This window comes from Fukomys damarensis, unplaced genomic scaffold, assembly GCF_012274545.1.
Source record: "Fukomys damarensis isolate Sample0158 unplaced genomic scaffold, DMR_v1.0_HiC HiC_scaffold_35, whole genome shotgun sequence".
In the NCBI taxonomy this organism is placed as follows: domain Eukaryota; kingdom Metazoa; phylum Chordata; class Mammalia; order Rodentia; family Bathyergidae; genus Fukomys; species Fukomys damarensis.
The window spans coordinates 32,959,529-32,980,782 of NW_022900947.1; the positions used below are offsets into that span (position 1 = coordinate 32,959,529).

A 21,254-nucleotide genomic window follows, 5' to 3' on the forward strand; every position below is an offset into this window, starting at 1 on the left:
CACGGCCCCTGCACTTTGATATGCAGCAGAGGTGTTTTCAGTGTCCTTCCTATGTTGTTATACAGAATATTAAGATGCAAACCAAGAGTCAAGATTAATTGCTTCTTTCAGGACATTGTTAAGTCAAACTGGGCCCATTCAGGTAAAGAATATGACAATTTCTAGCACAAGTCTATCACTGTGCTAAGATGTCAGTAATTTATCTACTGCTGCTTTTGCATCATCAGTTTGCACCAACATAAAGGTGCTGGATATCCCAAAGGGTCTACAGACCACTCTTTAAGAACTATGAGGCAAGGGAACAAATGATTTTGTAATATATTTTGCATGTTTATATTTCTCTTCCTCCCCCTTCTTCTAAAAGCAAAAAACTAATAAAATGATGAGTCTCTCCTTACTTAAAAACTAAAAACAAGGCAAAGAAAAAAGATTAAAATCCTTCCACACTAGAATGGTAAAATAGGTTTATGCTAGATGTCATTCATCCTTTGAGGACAAAAAGAAAGTGTTCTCCAGACTTGGCTAGATGTGGTTTCCACAAGCAGCAGCCCCCGGAATGTCCTGGGCTGCTGGATGGTTCAGGCTATTTCCCAGAAAAACTCACTGGGTGATCTGGGAGCCACTCTCCAGAAGATAGAATGACTTGGGAAATCCTTTCCACTCCTGTCACTGCTAAGATACACTGCTTGCTATTTGGAATGAACAACTTTTGGTATTGAATGTTCTTCTAATTTAGAATGTTGAAATAGTAGTTTAATAGATTGGACATGTCTTATCTTTCACATGTATACTGACTTTGGTCTCTGAATGTTAACTTGCTCTGGATAATTTGTTTAAGGTCAGGCCATCCTGAATTGTACCTTGGACTTTAATATCCCACTGGTCTGAAAAGTGGAAATAATCCAAATGTCTACTGATAAAGTGATACAAAGAACCTAGTATACCTATAGAATGAAATATTATTTATCCATAAAAAGGAATGAAGTAGTGGGCCGGGGATTTAGCTCAGCAGTTCTGCCACCTGCCTTGCAAGCGCAAGGACTCGAGTTCGATCCCTGGTACCAAAAGCAAAGCAAAAACCAAACCAAAACAAAAGGAATGAAGTGCTGATTCATGCTACAACACGGATAAGGCAATGTCACATACATAATTTCCTGCATATAAATGTCCAGAATAGGTCACCCTATGGAGACAGAAAAATTAGTGATTTCCAGGGGCTGGAGAAAGGGTGGGGAGAAACACTGAATACTAATGGCTCTGGGGTTTATGGTGTGATGAAAATATTCTGACATTAGATGATGCTGACATTCACAAAGTTCTGTGAATATACTAAAACCAATAGTGACTTTCATGGTATGTGATTTATATCCCCCCGCAAACCAACAAACAAACTCATTCCCACAGTGTAGAAACTGAGATTATTTACTGTTGTAATTTACTGAGAAATTAATAAAGAGAGATCACAGTCTCTGCCTGGATGTGACTCCACTGCCTGCTCTTAACACCCATCATCATGCTGCATGCTCCTGCAAATCCACCCTCAGTTTTCTGAGCTCCTACGAGAACCTAGATGCTGTTCTAAGAACACTGAATACAGCTAAACTCATTCCTGAATGGTACATGTCGCCTCAACAGGTGAGTACCACAAAGCCATCCAGGACAGCAGGTGACAGAGCCAGGGTGACGCGGCAGGGCTTCTCCGAGCACACTTTCAGGGAGGCTGGGAGAGGCCACTTGAAAGCTGGTGAAGAATGAGCAACAGTCTAGAGCTGGGGAGCTCTGAACAGGGTAAGTCTGGCGGATTTCCAGGGAGGGGGCACACGGTTTGTTTTCTGTTTTACAAGGGTCATGTGGCCACCTATAGCGTGCAGGCTGTAGCAGGCAGCATGCTCTTCTGCTGGTAACTATGAGCTCACACACGGTAGCATGGCCTGGACTTGAGGACTGACAGCTCCTGGAGTGGATGCTGTGTCCTGTTTTTCATTACTGTGGTCATGGAGCACAGGCACCAAAGGGTGGCCGTCTTCCCCAGCATCTTGGGGGCAAGGTCTGCTGCAGGACACAGAAGCACCAGCTCAGGCATCCCAGGGATCCTTCCCAAGCGGCTATTTAATCATTTTTATGTGTATAGGAAATAATTATGATAATATCTCTCAAAACGGACAATAAAATCACTCCCCTGAAAATGAACAGAGACCATGCTTGTACTCCAAGATGAACATAAAAATGTATTAAAAACTGCATCTAAAACTTCATCTCAAGTCCACTTGAAAATACTGGCATGTTTGATTAGGTGCAGTACAAAGTGCTTGATACAACCCTCGTAGTATAATAGACCACATGAAATATTAGCATTATTGTCTTCAAACTATATGTCAACAGATGAAAAAAATCCTGAAAATTTTAACTTCTTGCAAGTTTGGAAAACATGAGAAGTAAGGAAGAAAGACCTTGCATATATTAAATCACTTGGATCCCAAGGGAATAATAAAATTCTTTAAAGTGTGTACAAACGTTGGATGTATTCATTTTGGGTTAAGGAAAGTAACACAAAATGAAACACTGCTGTACTTTTGAAATAAAATGTATATTGACAAGGAGTTAGTTACTTTTCTAAAAAAGTAAAAAGTCATCTCTTAGCATTCATATCCTTTCTACTTACCATACTGAAGGGCTTTTAGTGGAAACCAAAACAGAATAACTGAGTGGAAGAGGCCATTTAAACAATGAACCCAGAAAACCTGAGGGAAAACAAAAATCCATGAGAACCATTTGCGATAAACTAGCTCTGTGAACTCTGACCTTTCTTTTTATCTATGAGCTAGATTCACAAAATGTGTTTCTGTCGGGCCACCACTGTGAATTAATACAACTGACAGACACTTTCTGCCTCTTAGACTTCATGGGTCATTTATTTATTTTTATGTTTCTCAAAATGTTTTTCCAGCTTCACTTGAAAATTTTCCAACTTTTTTAAAAACAAGAAGCCAAAGTTTTAATTTTTCCCCTTAAAAAGAAAAATAAAAGAAACAATAAATGTGGATGCTGAAATTCCTTTTGTGGGCCAATTTTTATAATTCCAGAACAGACTTTTAAAAGTATTGTAATTTGGAGAAATCCCTTTCTCTTGTCTCAAGTGCAATACAAACGTGAACTTTTCAATGGTAACAAGGTGTAATGCTTTTTCTCCTTGTTACGAAAACAAATATATACACACTATATTAAAACTAACAAGTACAACATTTCAATCACGTAATCACTAGAGTATTGAATTTATTAAATATTTTCCACAAATTTTTAAACACCTGTCAGTACCAAGTTTCACATAATTATAACATCATTTAGTAGTTTTTGCTTTTTATGTCTGTTGTATTTGAAGAACAAGAGAGCAGGTCTCACTGGTAATCTGTAACATGAACATGAAAGATTAAGTTATAGAAGAACTATGTGGAATTCTTATGGCCCTCTGAACAGTTGTAGTTTTGTCATTTAAAAGTGCTTCTCACAAACAAAACTTACGCTAAATAAAACTGGCATGTATTAATACTTTTAAGCTGTTCAAACAACAGAAATTAAGTTGCCTGCCTCCCAAAATTTTCCACTGTGATCTCAATATCCTTTGTTAGTTCATCCAGCCACCCTGGATTGTATGATCCAATTTACGGTCCAATACATTACACATTTGAACTTGTGTTACTCATTAACCTTTGTCGCTTCTCCTCACTATGTCATCACCACAAGTTTTTATTTGACAGAAAGCACAGGTGGGTGCAAGAAAAATTAGTTCTACTTTTCCATTTTCCTGACTGATACTTATTGTCACATGCTAATCCTTTAACCCCTGTCACGACCTCAGAACCTCTGAGACCCTTTTTACCATAACAAACGTAAGCATCATCATTCAAGGCAACAATGCTTCTACACTTGGGACCCACAGCAACCAGTGTGTACACAACTGTGCATTTTGTAACCACTTGTCCCTGAATTTTAAAATACGTAGAAGGATACGTGGAAAGAATTTTCACTGAAATTAGAAAATTTCATCCTTATACAAAATGGTTCACAACTTGTAAATATAAACTATAAATACTCAAATAGATATGGGAGTTGTATGATCTTCCTGAGTTGCTAGATGACTTTTCTATGTTTTACAGATAATGAAATTATTTTTTCAACTGTAAACAATACAGGAAATAATGCTCTTATATTAAAGTTATCTACTACACGGATACCTTTTCCCTGGCCACAAAACTGTCCACATTGTCATGTACAAAGAGCATAAAGTGACGTGGCTCTGTGGGCATGACCGGCTAATCCTGAGGACTGATTTATGTTTTTAAGTAAGAGTGACATGCCCAAGTTTGTGGCTGGGAAGTTAGCTACTGAGAGAACACCACGAAGCCTGAGCTGCAGGAGATAGGACCTGCGGTGAATACGGGTACAACTGCCAGACTGGCGAGAACTATTAACGTGTACCTGTAGGCCTGGGACCTTCCTAGCTCTCAGATCACCTTTTCAGGGAAACAAGAGCTCAAGTCCACTGTATCTGTCCTGACTGTAGCTTTCCATCCTTTAAAAGTGCCCACCATGGGTTGTGAAAAGTATTACAGAAAGGTGGTAAAATTTAATACAAGTTAGGCATGATAAATACATATTTTGAATTCAAAAGTAAAATGTTAAAAATAAAACTTAGACATTATGTATTATTAAAAATATCCTTCACTAACTATCCTAAGTTCAATATATTGAGTTAAAGCTACATCTAATTATCAGTGAATGCTAATGCACACACACTATACTACATGGAAACAATCTCGGGAGTGTATTGTATTTGTGACTTTTACTTTGATTGCTACAATTTAACTCCTCCACTCATTCTAAACAGAAATATGAATTATCGATAAAAACAGTGGAAACATTTTAGAAGATATACTTGCAGGAAAGTAAACTATGCACAAAATGAGATTTTTTTTTTTGTTTTTGTTTTTGGAATGTCTAAATTACCAGGGGTCACAAGAGATGACAAAAGCCTATGACTTGTTACATGGAATATAAACCTTAAAAAAACCTTTGATTTTTGGATATTTGATCTTGAATTTTAAAATTTTAAGACTTGGAAATACTGAGTATTATAGTTAAACAATAAGTTATTCCCCAAAGACTATAATTTCAATACCTGGTATAATAAATCTAAAATTCTAATTTTTAGGACAGAGTCATTTTACAAACAGAAAATTAGTAAAGAGTGATACAGCAACGCTCACCCCTTCACATGGAAAGCCACCTGCTGTCAGTACTGGATGACTTGACCCCATGAGGGGTGAACATTTCCCCACAGCACTGCAGACAGAAAGCCACAGGACCAGAAGGACAACAACTTCTGTCTGCTACACCAGCTTACTGCTACCTGTGAGCCCCAATAAATAGCAGTTTTCTTTTAATTTTGCAACATAACAAAAGCAAATCAAACTAGCAAGTCTCTATCAGAACCTTAGGAATCAGGACTTGCTGTAGTGGATATGCTTGAGCTAAGGCTGGAGTCTCCTCGCATTGTAGTTGAAGTAATAAAACAGCCCCACTACCAGACACCGGCTCCTACCTTGGTGTTGAAGTCCAGAGCATTCTGAGATGTTTTGTACAATTCAGGGTATTTCAACATATTCTCTTTTCTGCACGATCTCTCAAATATCCCAAGAGTTAAGGGAGGCATTGCTGTAAACATCTAAAGTGATAAACTCATCATTATGCCAAGTAGCCAAATGCAGGGTAAATCTTTTATGTCAGACTATTAAAACAAAACAGGAGCTATCAAATGTGTTAAACTTACCACATTATAAAGACCTATACACCACCTTTCAAAGAGGATCTGCCCAGAAAAGCCATTAACAAAGGCAAACCAGATCTAGAAAAAAACAACAACAGACCCCTAAATTAGAACAAAAACATCAGTGTCTTGCATAGAATTTGTTTTATACACAACTAGCAACAACATATCATTTTTAGGATGCTCTTGCAAATGGTGTTTTTTTATTTTTTCAAATTTAAAGGGATGCTTTCATAAGGTATTTGCTATTTAAATCAGAACTGGTTCAAATTGTTAATTAAAAAAGAAATATATGAATAAGCAACTATTAATTTAAAAATTAGGTAAATTTTATTTCTAAAAGAGAATATATTTACTTATCATTGAATTTTTACAGCTTTCATTCCCTTTTAAAATACCTGTCAGGATGTATTAATGATTTTTTTTAAATTGTAAAAGTGACACCTGTTAATTTAGAAAATAATTTCCCATATTAATAGAATCATCAATTTCTTCTGCGTTAGTTGTACTCACATTAAGATACATTCACAGGTTTTCTTGAAACCTACTACATAGCATGTCATGTGCTGTTCTTCCTCCCTCACAATACAAAACATGAACTTTCTTAAGTTGTTACACATCTTTTTTTTCGGGGTACTGGGGATTGAATCAGGACCTTGTGGTTTTGAAGCAGACAGCCGCACCTCTATAGGTTGGGTGTAACTATTTAAGGCTGTCAGCTTGCTTAGTTTTGCTTTTAAAAATGATTCTAAACTGAATCTCTATATATCTATTTTTCCTTAGGACAAATTCTTGAAGTAGAATTAAGGAGTCAATGTATGTAATTTTTTTAACACTTCTTGATAATTTCTGCCATCAGAATAAACATGAAATTATACATTAAAACATTCAAAACCATTTAAGAGCATAATGTTCTTGTATGTTTGATAACTTTCTTCAAAACAGAAACCATAAGCTTGGAAACAAAGTTAAGGAATAGCATAGAGAAATTTTTCTCAAACATGTCTAAAACATATGCTATATTAAAGTGGTAATTAGCCAGTAATATCTGTATTATTGTTTTAAGAGCAGACCTAATATGTAATTAAAAATCAAGTTGACTTGGAAGAGTAGTACAAAGGCTGGTATAGCAATGAGATTACATAAAACAAAAACACAAAAAACACAACATAACGCCAAAACTGTTAGAGGAAAGAAGTCTGAACATGTGGCTCGAACGGATTTTTGAATCAGAGTGGAAGGGACTTTGCTACACTTCACGTTTCATTTAACCTCATTATGGAAGCATGAATTGCTACAAATCCACCATTTATCAATATATACCCAGGCTGGCCTCCCCATGAACAGGTTCTGCAACCACACTGATCCTCTTCCTTTTTATAGTGGAAGGGAATGATTGAACACATATAAAAACCAATGTCTGCTTCATGAGATGGAAAAGAAAACAAAGCAGCGATAACACATGAAAAATAAATCCAAATTGTGTTGGGGATGTAACACAATTAACAATAACAAAAGCATAGAAATCCGAGTCAAATCTGAAATTCTTACTCGGTTTGCTAAATGTTTTAACAAAAAATTCTGAACATTTGTCCTAAGTAAGGAGCCAGATCATTTGTGCATGTAAACTTTAAAATAATTTTTTACCTTCACTGGAAGTAAGCCTACTTTCCCTTGTGAGTATACACAAGATGATAAAACAGACTTTATGGTGTTTTTGCGTCTTGTGCTTTTGTGATGTTACACTTTTTGGGAGGTGGGCAAACATGTAAACACATATTTGTGGTACTGCAGGTAAAGGCTATATTTTCCTGTTGGCAGTTGTGATGTAGTAATACAGTTTAAGAAGCTCTTTCAGATTTCTTGGGTATGATGGAAATATACGGAATTTGAAAACACAAGTTCTGAATTATGGTCTTTCTAGTCTACAACAGTACAGTCCAGTCTTTCTTGGTCTGAAGAGAGCTGAAGTGCTCTACTTATCAAATTTGCTTAACGAACATATCTGGCTCAAAGCTTACAGTGCTAAACGTATTTGCAGTCATTCATATTGTGTGTTTATGTTAATAAACCTATGTATGGAGAAATGAAAAGGATCAAGATGTGAGATACACAAATGAAAAGGATCAAAATGTGAGATACACACACACACACACACACACACACACACCAACATCCCTTAGTAAATATATCTATTATGTATCACAAATACATAAAATAAAAAGTTGTGTGTGGGTAAGCATTTCAAATGGGAACGGTCCCTTAGCTTTGCTGTAAATAACATTTGGTGCTGATTCAAATAAGCTTTAAATTTAAAACCTTCCTTCAAATCAATGAATACATACAAAAAGTTTCAAATTCAAAATACATTGCAAATAAATATGTATGATATGAAGTATGTTTCAAAATGCACAAATTAACTGCTTTATGTTAGAAAAATTTTAAGTGGAACGCTACCACAGCCTACTTGAAAGACAGGTGAATGTTTTTAGCAATTTATTTTCTGCATTTCAGAAAATTTATATTTTAACTTCTTTTTTTAAATGAAGAAGAAATGACTTGATGCAACTTTTCAAGCCTACAAGTATTTTGGCATTAAAGTTTACTCATTTTAAAGGAGAAAGAGGTCTTTAAGAGTAAAGCAATTCACCAGAAGGCTGATCTCTGGTTAGTTTGAGATTTGTGGTTAAATGATATGTTAGGAACCTATCCCATGCTAAAGAAGACAACACCTAAATTACCATAAGCACACAAAAGTTCCTCCTTTGACTCAATTAAAGCCATGGATAAAGAAAGAAAACACCAGGCCTTCTAGGGCAGTGTATAGATTATTTAAATTCACAGAAAATCTATCTCCTAGCATAATTTCCTGGGAAAGTATTACTTTATTGACTTAAATCAAAGCTTCGGGAAGTTAGAACCACTACATTGTTTGAGGTTCTTGGATGCAACCAATCATTTGAAAGAAAAGGCCTTATTTTGCTAGGAAGCAGTCAGATGTTTCAGAGAAATAAAAGAATCTCTTTAGAAAGAGCCAATAAGCAAACACCTAGAGCTGCTGCCAGGCAGCTTCTGTAAGAGCTTCACACTCCCACCTGCTAAGTCTATATTTACTTGTGGGCCTGTACTTCACAGTAACGGAGGGGCTGGCCAGTGATAGTCCTGGCAGTACACTGATGGGAAAGCAGTTTTGAAGATAATCTATAAAACCCACAGTGTTTGACACTATTTCTTTATTAGTAAAGGAACTTCAGACCTGCTGCTACTGGTATTATTTTCTAAATTCCACCTCCCTGCAGAGGCGTGGCAGCTAAAGCTTCACAGACATTTTCCTGATGGAGCATTTCTGCATATTAAACAGCAGCTTACAAACAGTCAATGAGTTCTCTGCTCCCACGCTTGATCAGCACAAAAAACTGAAAGGATAGGCTGGAGACTGGCAGTTGTCCTCACTAGAGACATTCAGTGATGTGTTTTCTGTCTATTCATTCACAGTATTGACATGAGCCATTAACATCTGCAGAACTTGTTTTGGCTGGCAGAAGTTGGGTATCTGGGAATTGATTTAAAAGGTCAATTCATTTCCAAGACAGTTGAATTATATTCAGAATACAGTTCGGTAAAGTGCTAAAAGAAAAATAAAAATGAGATTTTTTTTCCAGTAAAGTTTAGAATTCACTTCCTTTTCAACGTGTAAAGAATATGATCAGTGTTAAATACTCCATGAAGAGGCTTGAGATTAAAAGCCAAGTGAAAGTTAGGGCTATTCTACCACAAAACACATAATTCTGGGTTTGAAATAGAGTGTGCAAGTTTAGTTTTCATTGAATTTAATATATTTGATTTTCCTCATAAGTACACGAATTTTGCTCACTTCACTGCTGATAATTAATCTAGATTCAAAAAGCACTCGTCAATCTAGATTTAAAATCTAGACTTATTATTTTATAAAATTAAATTTTTATAAGTTTATTTATTGCTGGCATTTTAAACTCCCGGTTTAAAAGTCTTCAAAAGTTTGTTAAATAAATAGTATACTGTTGTTTTGAATGTGTTTTGGGATAAGAAGAATATCATTAGAAAAGTCAGATAAAACCAAGACCTGTCATGTAAAGGTACAAGATCCCAATGATGACTGTAACTGTACTGTATACCTAAAATGTACCAATAAACTCAACGAGGAAAAAATGAATAAGTAAATAAATATAAAATTGAAAAAAAAGAAAAGTCAGATAAAACCAAGACCTGTCATGTAAAGGTACAAGATCCCAATGATGACTGTAACTGTACTGTATACCTAAAATGTACCAATAAACTCAACGAGGAAAAAATGAATAAGTAAATAAATATAAAATTGAAAAAAAAGAAAAGTCAGATAAATGGGGACGGTAATGAAAAATAATTATTTTTAAAAAATCACAAATTTATATATAAAACAGAATTTTTGATCTCCCAAACTATTTTGGAAGCGTATTTTGCCTTTAAAGGATGCATTTTTTTTCCTTACACCAAAACTAGCAGTAAAGAACAGTAAGTTCATGAGATATCTTTTTTATGTTTCCATGTGAATTAGGAATTACGCTTAGTCAAGATTTTAATAATGAGATTAGCAATCTGACAGAGGTACACAGAATAGCTGAGTCAAACTTATAGCAGTCTCCAAAGAGCCTGGTAGATGCGTAATCTAATAATTTATTTGTTTACAGTGCTCCTTCTCTGGTCTAAAATATAGGATCTTATTTCCCTGCAGTATATGGCTCAGTCATGTCTTTTCTGATAGATGTACAAAAACAGTCAACAGAGCAGAGCAGAGGGCAAAGTGACACCGACAAACACGTGTAGGGGAGCCCTCAGCAGATTTACGAGAGTGTGGGCAGGTTCCTGCAGGAGTGGAAGGTGGAGCATTTTCTTGACAAGCTATTGGAGCTGCTTGCCACGCTCTGCAGAGCTGCAAGAGGAATGTGAAACTGGTAACACCTTGAGTTTCATTATTAGAAATGTAGCTGCTGCTGATCTAATCGCTCAATGCCAAAAAAATAGATAACTTATTTCTCACATTCAGTTCACTAGTGCTACGGTGCTCAGCATGGTAGCCACTGGCCACAAAGAGACCTAGACCGCCTGAAATATGCCTTGTCCAAGATATGCTATAAATGTAAAAGGACACATCAGGTTCTCAACACACAGAATGAAGTAGAGAATATAAAAATTCACAGTTTTTATAGTGATTACATGTCAAAAATGACAATATTTTGAATATTCTAAGTTAATAAAATAGGATGTTAAAATCAACCTAAGTTTAATTTCAGCTTTAGTTTTGCTAATGTGGCTTTTAGAAAATTAAAAATTACACGTGTCTTCTGCTGTTGGCAAGCTCCCAGAGGATAGGACCTGTGTTTGATTTACTATGTAGCTGCCACACTAATCCTGGTGCCTGGCATCTAGTAGGTGCTGCAAAAATACTTGTACAGCAAAACACATCTTTCTTAGACATGATGCACCTAATCTGGTTTGCATTTTTTAAGTGATGCTATATTTGACACATGGATAGGATCACAGAAATCACTACCTAGACACAGGAATTAAATATTCTGATATTATCTAAATTCTTATTTCTTATGGAACTCAGAAACCAAAACAGATCTGGATAACAAGGGATATCTGTATGCAACACAGATCTAGGCTTTGAAACATAATAAGAACCATCAGACAACCAGTACCAGCAAAGCTGCTAGGTACCCTGTGGTTCTTCTCCTTTATCTCTCCTGGAAATAGGACACTTATTCTTGGTTTTGTGTTTATCAGCCTTTGCTTTTTTTCTTTTCTCTTAATTTTGACTTAAAAACTTTTTGTTTTTTGTGTTGCTGGGGTTCACTACTTTTCTTTCTTTCTTTTCTTTCTTTTTTTGGGGGGGTACTAGAGATCAAACCTAGGACCTTGTGCTTGTGAGGCAGGTGCAGTGTCATTACTTTTCTTTTTAAACATAGATTTCCATATATATTCATCACCCTTCAACAGTGTGTTTTATTTTTTTATGTTTTATAGTTTGTAGCTTTCAAAAATAAAAACTTACCTCATTGCATTTGTAATTCTAACAGTCAACCAAAGCAATGTAACAGTTTTAGCCAGAATTTAAACACAAATTATTCTCCATGGCTGACATCATTTTCGTTTTAACATTTTTAGAGGTTATAAAAACTGAGTACATGAAGTATTAATGAAAACAAAGAGAAAATACCTTCATAAAAAGTTCTTTAAACATGGATTTTAAACTTAATCTATTACCTCAATGATATAAAGGACTATATTCTTGTAGAAGCAGTACAGGATGCACTTAGAGACTCGGTTATAGTTCCAGGCTCCATGAACCATCAATAAATTCTTCAAATACTTAAACTGAAAGAAGAATGGAAAAAAAAATCAGTATTTTCTTCTTCACAGTGTTGGCTGACTGAAAGGAACAGAGGGACGTTCTGCAGCACTGATGCTTTACCTGAGCTATGGAATAGTCAGAGGAGTTAGCTGCCTGCAGGCCTTCATTGCCACTGATCCCAACACCCACGTGGGCTGTCTGGATCATGCTCACGTCGTTTGCTCCGTCGCCGATCGCTAGGGTTATGACTTTGACTTGCTTCTTAACCATCTCAACAACTTCAGACTTTTGTAGCGGAGAAACCCTTAAAAATTAGAAATTATCAATTACCTCTGGTTTGTGAAAGAAGAAAATTTGAAATGCCACTGTTCTGAAGGATAAATGGGCATATGAATAGTTCACTCCAAATGAATTAAGAACCATTATGAGAGCGTCTCAAGTTTAAAAATGCTTAGTTCTATCAACCTGGTTGCCATCTTAAGGGAAATAAAGTCTTAGAAGCAAATCTCTAGAAATGCTAGAAGATATAAAACTTTTGTTAAACATGAGCTTACTAGAATGTTTGGTTGCATTAATTTGTTAAAAAAGTAACGTCTAGGGCTGGGGATTTAGCTCAGCGGTTTGGTGGCCTGCCTTGCAAGCTCAAGGACCCGAGTTCAATCCCTGGTACCAAAAAAAAAAAGTAACATCTGTGTTCAGAAATTCTATTACTCCCCAACAAATAAGATAAAAAATTCTTTACTTGGGAATGAAAGAGAAGGTCATAAAAGCTACTGAAGAATAGTTAAAACACCAAATAAATCCTATACAGTCTTAGATAATGTACTATATGCTTAGAAAAACTTAAGACACTGCTTAAATTAATGGTAGGGAGCTGCCTAATCTTTTGACCTGATCTCAGTCACCACTGTGAATCTAAACCACAGTAAATACGTAGCTTATTATAGTTCATGTGCTTCATTTTCTTTCAAAGCCACTGACTAATATTCATGTGGTCATCAAGCAACCTTTTATCTAAATATGGATCAGGAATAGGAGACATCAGTATCAATACTAAAATCATATTTGGTGTTAAATGTGGAATAATTTTCACAGGCCTTTAAAAGCCACTCAAGAAATAAATGCCAAAACAATGACAGAAGAATTTCAGGATAGGGCATATCAATGCAATTAATATACTGTTCCTACTATACTGGAAATTTCAAAGACAGAAAGATTACACAATGAATTGGTTCAGCCAACTATTAAGACAGTAATTAAACAGTAAGAAAAAACTGTGATATACAATATTACTGGACAAAGAAATATCTCAGCGCTAAATTCCTCGTCAATGGTAAGTCACACAGGTGTCTAATATCTGCTGAAAGATGTGGCAGATCATTTATTGTTCGATTTTAAAATAAAGATCATTACTCTAAAAGAATTGATGCATCTTTGCACATTTTCCTGATTACTTGTGTAGGAAAAATTCCTAGCAGTGGATACTCTGCACCAATATGTGCCTTCACGGACCCCACTCTCTGTGGGAATGGAATAAGGCAGAGTAGCTCTGGCTTTCACTACAAGTCGGAGGACCACCGCATGAGCCTGGGAGTTGCTTGCAGAGCAAACCAGGCTCCTCTCTGTATTCTCAGTGCCTGATGCAGAGGATGTACTCAATAAATGGTTGCTATATGAAAGAATCATTTTTAGTTTTTTTCTTTGGATTTCCTTTCACAGTCTGGCAATCGTACAAAATGACACACAACTGTGAACTCAGCAAGGGAATGAATGAGTACCAGGACACTAATGGGCTCTTTCATTGCTAGCCTCCATTTCTCTTTGAAGCAATTTTCATTTCATTTTCACATTTTATTTAATTTTTCTTAACAGGCTAATATAAATTGGTAAATCCATTGGCTTTAGGCCAATGTTTTAAACACAGACTGAAGCCGCCATTCAGTAAATATCAAGAAAGAATGCTGTCCAAGACATATTCTAGAAAGCAAATGGGAAATGTGTAGAAACAGAGAAAAGCACTTGATAGAGTCATATCATCGAACCCAAGGAGCTAGGACATAGTGGTGCATTTTTCATAAACTGAGCCTGCATGGTGAGCCAATATTAGTGATTTAAAGCCACATCAGAAGAGCTGGACTAAACTTTGCTTCTTTCTTCATGGTGATTATGAGCAATCTTTTTTTTTTCTCTGCTTGATGCTCAATCTTTAATAACCCCAATCAAAAGTAGTGAAAAGTAGCTGAGGATTTTCACACAATTGTAAGTAAGCTAAGAGTTGGAATACCCTCAGCAAGAACAGTGTCTATTAAATAAAAGACAATGATACAGCGAGAGACATCTCTCACAGCATACTATACCACTTGTGAGGGGGTCTGCTGCCACCAAGCTGAGAGTAAATATCCGGTTTAGAAGAAAATTCAAGAAACAGAGGAAGTCCTCATTTCTGATGAATTTCTGGTTGCTAAACAAAAATGTTGGGTTTAAATAGGAATTCATCAAAAATAAAATATATATTCATAGAACATTTAAGTCAAAATATGAATGTACAAACTTGTGATGTAGGACAAAGAACCTTACTCTGTAGGAAGTAGGACGGTTGAAACTCTACCTATTTTTGTTGAAGAGATTTGATCTACAAGGAATAATATATGGTTTATTTCACTAAAGTGGAGACCAGCATGTAATAATTCCTTGCCCCCAGTTTACAGTTATCTTAAATAGCAAGTTTCAACAACAAATTTTTCTAGCAACTCAAAATCTTTCTAGACCATTTGAAACAGTTGATCTTGACTGTCAACCTAACTGAGTTGGGAAACACTTCAGAAATTAGAAAAATCACTTTTGAGGTGTGTGTCTGTGAGGGTGTTTCCAGAGACAAATGCATAGGAGACAGTAAACTATTGGGGGCAGACTCACCCCGAAGGTGGGTGGTGCCATCCAACAGGCTGGGTACCTGGACTTAATGAAAGTGGAAGGAGAGAGCTGCCAGTCCAGTACGTGCTCTCATTGTTCTTGCTTCCTGGCTGACGTGAGATGAACAGCTTTGCTTTCCCACCCCTCCCACCATGATGTTCTACCTCACTATAGGACACAGCAAAGGAGCCAGCAGCAGACTATGTACTGAAAACTCTGAAATTGTGAGCCACAACAAATCTTTCCTTCTTTAAATTATTATTCTCAGATATTCTGATGGAGGTAAGATACCATGATAACTGTTTTTTTTTTTCTAGCAACAACTTTCATTGGATTATTTCAGTGACTTCAAAATATTTAATGAATGGTGACTACTGTAAGAAGCACCATGAACCACGAACATGTACAGGATGAGCACTAGGTGGAAAGCACCAAGACAACTCATCTACTCAAAAGTGCAAGGGCACATTATAGAAACTGGGCTCTGGGCAAAGGGTGCCAGGGGGTACCTGGCAGCAGGTCTCAGGGAGAGGTTATGCTTTAAGGGGATTCAAAGTCAGTTAAAAAGAACTTCTCCAATGGGAACAATCTTAATCTGTAAATTCAAAATCTGTAATGCTCTAAGGTCTGAAAATTTCAAGTGCCAACCTGATGGTATAGGAAGAAAATTTCACACTCGATGTCATGTGATACTTCAGAGTCAAAACACAGGTGCACTTAAAATATTGTGTATTCTCAGCTACTTAGGAAGCTCAGACAGGAGGACCGCAATTTCAAGGCCAGCGTAGGCAACCTAGTGAGACCCTGTCTCAAAATAAAAGGGTTGAGGATGTAGCTCAGTGGCAGAATGCTTGTCTAACATTTGAGAGGTCCTTGGGTTCAATTCCTAGTACTGCAATAAATCCACAAACACCACCCCCCAACCCAAAAAGCAACTTTAGGTGGCTTGTGTAAGGTGATGTGAAACTTAAAATGAATTTCATGCTTAAACTTAGTGCCCATTCCCAAGATATCGCATTATATAACCAAACATTCCAAAATCTGAAAAAAATCCAAAATGTGAAACTCTTCTGGCCTCAACCATTTTGGATAATGGATATTGAACCTGTACTATTTTCAAAGCATCCATTAAAAAAAAAATTGATCCACATAGAGATGACAATAAAACAAAACAAAAAAAATCTACGTCATTAAAGGTGAGTATAGCATAAAGCTTTCTGACTGAGTTGCCAGTACTCAGTAATTCCGGAAGACGTAGAGACCAGACTGGGCTGTAACAGACCTCTGGGACAAGGCCTCTAGAACTGGCCTTGGCCTTGACAAGGACAAGCGAGCTCACTGCAGGTAAAAGAAACAGCACATATTAAATTTCTTTACACAGTCCAACTTCCCCAGAACACACTCCTTTCTACTGCTGTTTTCCACTTTTTAAAAGGTTATTATTCTGCTGATCAGTTTATTTATTTTGACTTTCGTACACTTCTTTCTGTATATGCACAATTTCCATAATAAACCAGAAAATTAATCCTTCCCAGTGTTTATCAAAATCCTCAGATCTATGGCTGAGAATATGTAAAACTTAAACTTTCCAAGTACCAACAGTTCTCTTCTCTTCCACTGCTGCTCTTTCCTTTTTTGAGAGATGAGGCCCTATAGAAAAGAACTACTGTGGGCCATAAAGGTTTGTTTTTCTTCCTCATGGCTCCACAAATAGAGGGTGGCCCTTGGGCTGCAAGCTAGAAGCATACAAGTGCATTGTGCGTTCAGATACTATTCTGGCTGCAGTTTCTGCACATGTTACTCATTATTTTTCTTATTTGCTTATGTAGTAACTCTCAGTGCTTGTGAACATTAGATCAGAGCCCTGGAAATTTTTGCCATTTAAGCTAAGAAGTATATAGGTGGTCCATCTTATGAGGCTTGTTTGGCACTCTTTTAATGGGATTAGCTAAATGAATCGCCTTTTTGAATGGGATATGGGTAAAGGTCTTATGTACAAGTATATACACAGACATGTAATAAAGAATAATTTGGGGGACTTTTTATAGGTCACCAAAAGACTTATACTATAAACTCAAAAGTAATATTATCTTATTGGTACTACACACACACACACACACACATACACACATATCTGAATTTTTTAGGTTGTTACTCCAAAACACAATCCACTTAAATTATTTTATTCTTGTATTCTTTTTGGCTACCTATGAAAAGGAAAAATAATTAAGAACATGGAAGAATATAATATTTCCTAATTATCTTAAAGTGTTTTATTACAGCAACCAAGTCATGGGAATCACTAAGCTTGAGGTTTGCTTCTGGTGACTTTAGAGTTCAGGATCTGCCATATTTTCTTTTTGCAACAAACTTCCTAAGGTTTCTCCTGTGCATACCAGTCTATCCCTCACTGAGTCATATCCTGCTAACAAAGAAATAGCAAAAAAGAGAAAAATTGAACTTACAAGATCTTGTATCTTTTTTAACTAAAATTTATGAAGTTCATTTATAAGGTTTTAAAACCAAAAGGAATTAAAATATGGCAAAAAAATCTGTTACATATACAAGAATTACATAAATACTAGAACTGTAAGGAACTCATCATGAATTTATTACTGGAATGAAAACAGCTGCTTGTATAGCAAATCCTAAAAATGATACTTAGCATATGGTATATAATGAAACATTCAACAACCTCTAAGTAATAGAACCGTGCTATTCAAATGACCAATGAGTGAGCACTCTCCTGGTCTCCAAAATCAACATCTGTTGATATTCTGTGTAATCACAAGCATCAAAGAAACCTTACAATATAGGGACTGAGTCTACAGAAAAATAATACAGCTAGCCTTTCTACAGGGAAAAGGAAAGGCAACTTTGAAAAGCCTTTTTTTTTCCAAATGCATTTTAGATACAAACTTCTCTTTTGTGGAATGTATGTAGTTACGTAGGTAAACTAATGTCTTCAATTATAGTAGTTCAGATAATATTTTAAATATGGTGTTCACATCAGTAGTGTGTATATAGACATTTCAATTTACGAACTGGCAAGTACACCTTACATAAAGGCACAAAAACGGAGACTCCCAGGAGATACTTTGCTATAGTCTACCAGAGAATAGTCTGTCCATGATGTCGATGTTCATCTTCTTTAAAAAAAAATCTAGTTACGCCAAATCTAGTACTGTACACAGCACATAGCTGATGTATAAAAGGCAGCAGAACTGAAGAAATGGAAATTTTATAAGACAGAGAAATTCATCTCATTATCCCATGATACTATCATTGTAATTCTCGCTCATTTGAATGATTCATTGCTAGTAAGCAAATCTATTTCATCTGATAGGGGAACTATGCAAATGACATTGGTTAGTCTTTCATTCATGGATGGGATGCCAGTTTTAAAAAAAATTATTAGGTGGAGAAGGAAAAATAAACTTCTTCAAGGAAGAGTGGATATATTCAGAATGGATTAGAGCTGGATGGCAGGGTCCTCTTGCCCGTCACGACTGAAAAGTTTTAATGACACAGCTAGCTCCAAGCAACAGGGAACATAGTAGAAGCAATACCTAAAACACTAATTTGGGCTGCTCAAAAGGTGTTTATATATAATGCATATCTATATATCGGTCTCCCTCCCTTTCTCTCTCTCTCTAAATAGATATATATCTGAAACTGGCCTAGGACAAGGGTCATGACAATGACAGGAAAGGACACCTCGTTGGGTGAGGGGCTCTAAACAAAAGTCGTTTCAAAGCTGACTCTGAGGTGACATTCTCCACATACACAGAAAAGCCAAAAAGAATCTTTATGGAGGGAAGGCCGTGGGGAAGTTCTAGACACTCATAGTGGGCTAGTGCAGGGCCATCAGCGAAGTATAAACATGGGGCAGAGCTGGGATGGACATTCAGGCATCACTCAACCACACGGTGCTCAGTCAAGATTTAGTGATACAATGACTTCTAGTGAAGAATAGAAGGAAAAGACAGGAGAAGACCTCAGGATCTTCTCTTTGCTGCCCCTAATATTTTTATTTTTATTTTTGGTACCGGAGATTGAACTCAGGTCCTTGTGCTTGCAAGGCAGGTGGCGGCACCACTAAGTCACTGGCCCTCCTAATAGTTATGAATTTAAGGACTTTTATTGAACTACTGTCCCAAGAATTTAATATTACGAGCCTACACTTGCTCCATGAAATATTCCTTTCCTGTTACAGAATGTTACTGGAACATCTCAACTTTTTTTTTTTTTTTTTTTTTTTTTTTTTTGAAACAGGGTCTCACTATGTAGTTGAGACTGACTTGGAACTCATTATGTAGCCCTGGCTGGACTCGAACTCACAGAGATCCTCCTGTCTCAGCCTCCCAAGTGCTGGGATTACAGGCATGCACCACCACACCTGGCTCATCTCATCTTTTTTTTTACCAACTTAAAATCTGTGCAACACCTATTTCTTGTCTCGGACTGTGACATATCTTTTATATTTCAAAACAATTACTTTCCTGCCAAGGTTTCCTTCTATACTCTGCTCCATGTCTTACAGTCATGCCCTATTTTCCTATCTGGTTTTGACTCTTAGAACACCAGCATAGCTCAAATCACCTTTACCTGGTCCTACATGAGATAGCCCAGATGGCTGTTTTAAAATGAATGGTATCACTGGACTCCACCATGGGTTCATGGAGAATCATTTAGACCACGTCATCTAACCCTTTCCTACACAAGACAGCCAAGGCAGATTAGAGAAATGCCATAGGCGCCATATATTATGTCCTTCGCAAATCAGAACTGAAGAAGAAATAAAGCACTCTGTTAGATGGATTTGTATTTGACTGAAGAATATATTATATTGCTAGTTTACTGATTCATGCAAAGCTCAGGGAACCCTTCCCGGGAAAACTACAGAGCTCTTCACTGAAAACTGCTGAAAAGAATTTGAGTGTAACTATAGGAGATAGATATGCATATTTAAAAAGTAAAATACAAGTAAAATACAAAACAGCAAAAGATCAAATTGAATAAGACTTAATCGAAGAGGATGACGACAGAAGTCATGAAGGGGCCGCTAGGGTACTGGTCATGTTTGGGTGAGAAGTGTGCAATTCTGTGAAAATTCACTGAATGCTATACACTTATGCTTTAGATACTGTTTTATAGAATTATCTAACTGTACTTTTGATTAAGCAGTGTGTGTGTGTGTGTGTGTGTGTGTGAGCAGAGATAATGATTTATTTATCAAGAATTACACCTAAAACTAGGTAATAATGAATAATAGCGGAATGCTGCAACATTTAGATTTCCCATTTTTTTAGCTACTTTACTGTTATATGGGGACTTCCGTTGTATAACACAGAGGCACTGGCTACTAGGCTCTCACCTGGCTATGTACCTCCTTTGAAAGACCTCGGTAGAGGTTGGACAGCATGAGGGCTGAGCAGATGATTATTATGCTAAAGAAAAATATAGGCGTTTTATTAAGTCATAAAATTTATTCACTGTGTCCTCCTCCTGCCATACTTGTATGAAAGAATTTTTCTTTCAACATTTCCAACATTTCTTCAGATTTTCTTGGAAGCAAATATAGGGTTGACATTCATGAACAGTTTGTAAGTCTTTTCAAAGCCAAACATCTGCTTGGCATCTAATGGCGTTCACAATTTTTTATTAAAGGAATGTCTGTTGAGAATTTATTAGCTTCATTTGTACTTATGACTACCTTTTGAAAAGAAAATTTATTTAGAGAAATCTTTAAAGCTGAGACAATCCCAAAATATTCAAGAAGTAGACCTGCCTTGACCCTTTAATGTACTCATGTGACAACAGGAAATATTCAGTGTTTCCTTGAATCTCTTCTTGGAGCACTCCTTGATTGGAGTGAGGTGAAAGGTTTTGCCTGGAATGCCACTCCCAAGTGACAATGAATTCAAGTGGTAACATTAGAGAAATCTTTAAAGCTGAGACAATCCCAAAATATTCAAGAAGTAGACCTGCCTTGACCCTTTAATGTACTCATGTGACAACAGGAAATATTCAGTGTTTCCTTGAATCTCTTCTTGGAGCACTCCTTGATTGGAGTGAGGTGAAAGGTTTTGCCTGGAATGCCACTCCCAAGTGACAATGAATTCAAGTGGTAACATATATATA

At 36.5% G+C, this 21,254-nt stretch overlaps 1 protein-coding gene across 1 annotated transcript in view; it reads right to left on the reverse strand.

Moving 5' to 3' along the window:
- Window positions 1–21,254, reverse strand: part of Atp8a1 (ATPase phospholipid transporting 8A1) — a 222,484-nt gene that overhangs the window by 36,838 nt on the left and 164,392 nt on the right. The window contains exons 28-32 of the mRNA XM_010625163.1: window positions 12,318–12,501; window positions 12,110–12,220; window positions 5,828–5,902; window positions 5,600–5,722; window positions 2,663–2,741 (exon numbers count right to left, since the gene is read on the reverse strand). Of these exons, the coding sequence (XP_010623465.1) occupies window positions 2,663–2,741; window positions 5,600–5,722; window positions 5,828–5,902; window positions 12,110–12,220; window positions 12,318–12,501 (572 nt within the window). The remainder of the gene's footprint in view (window positions 1–2,662; window positions 2,742–5,599; window positions 5,723–5,827; window positions 5,903–12,109; window positions 12,221–12,317; window positions 12,502–21,254) is intronic.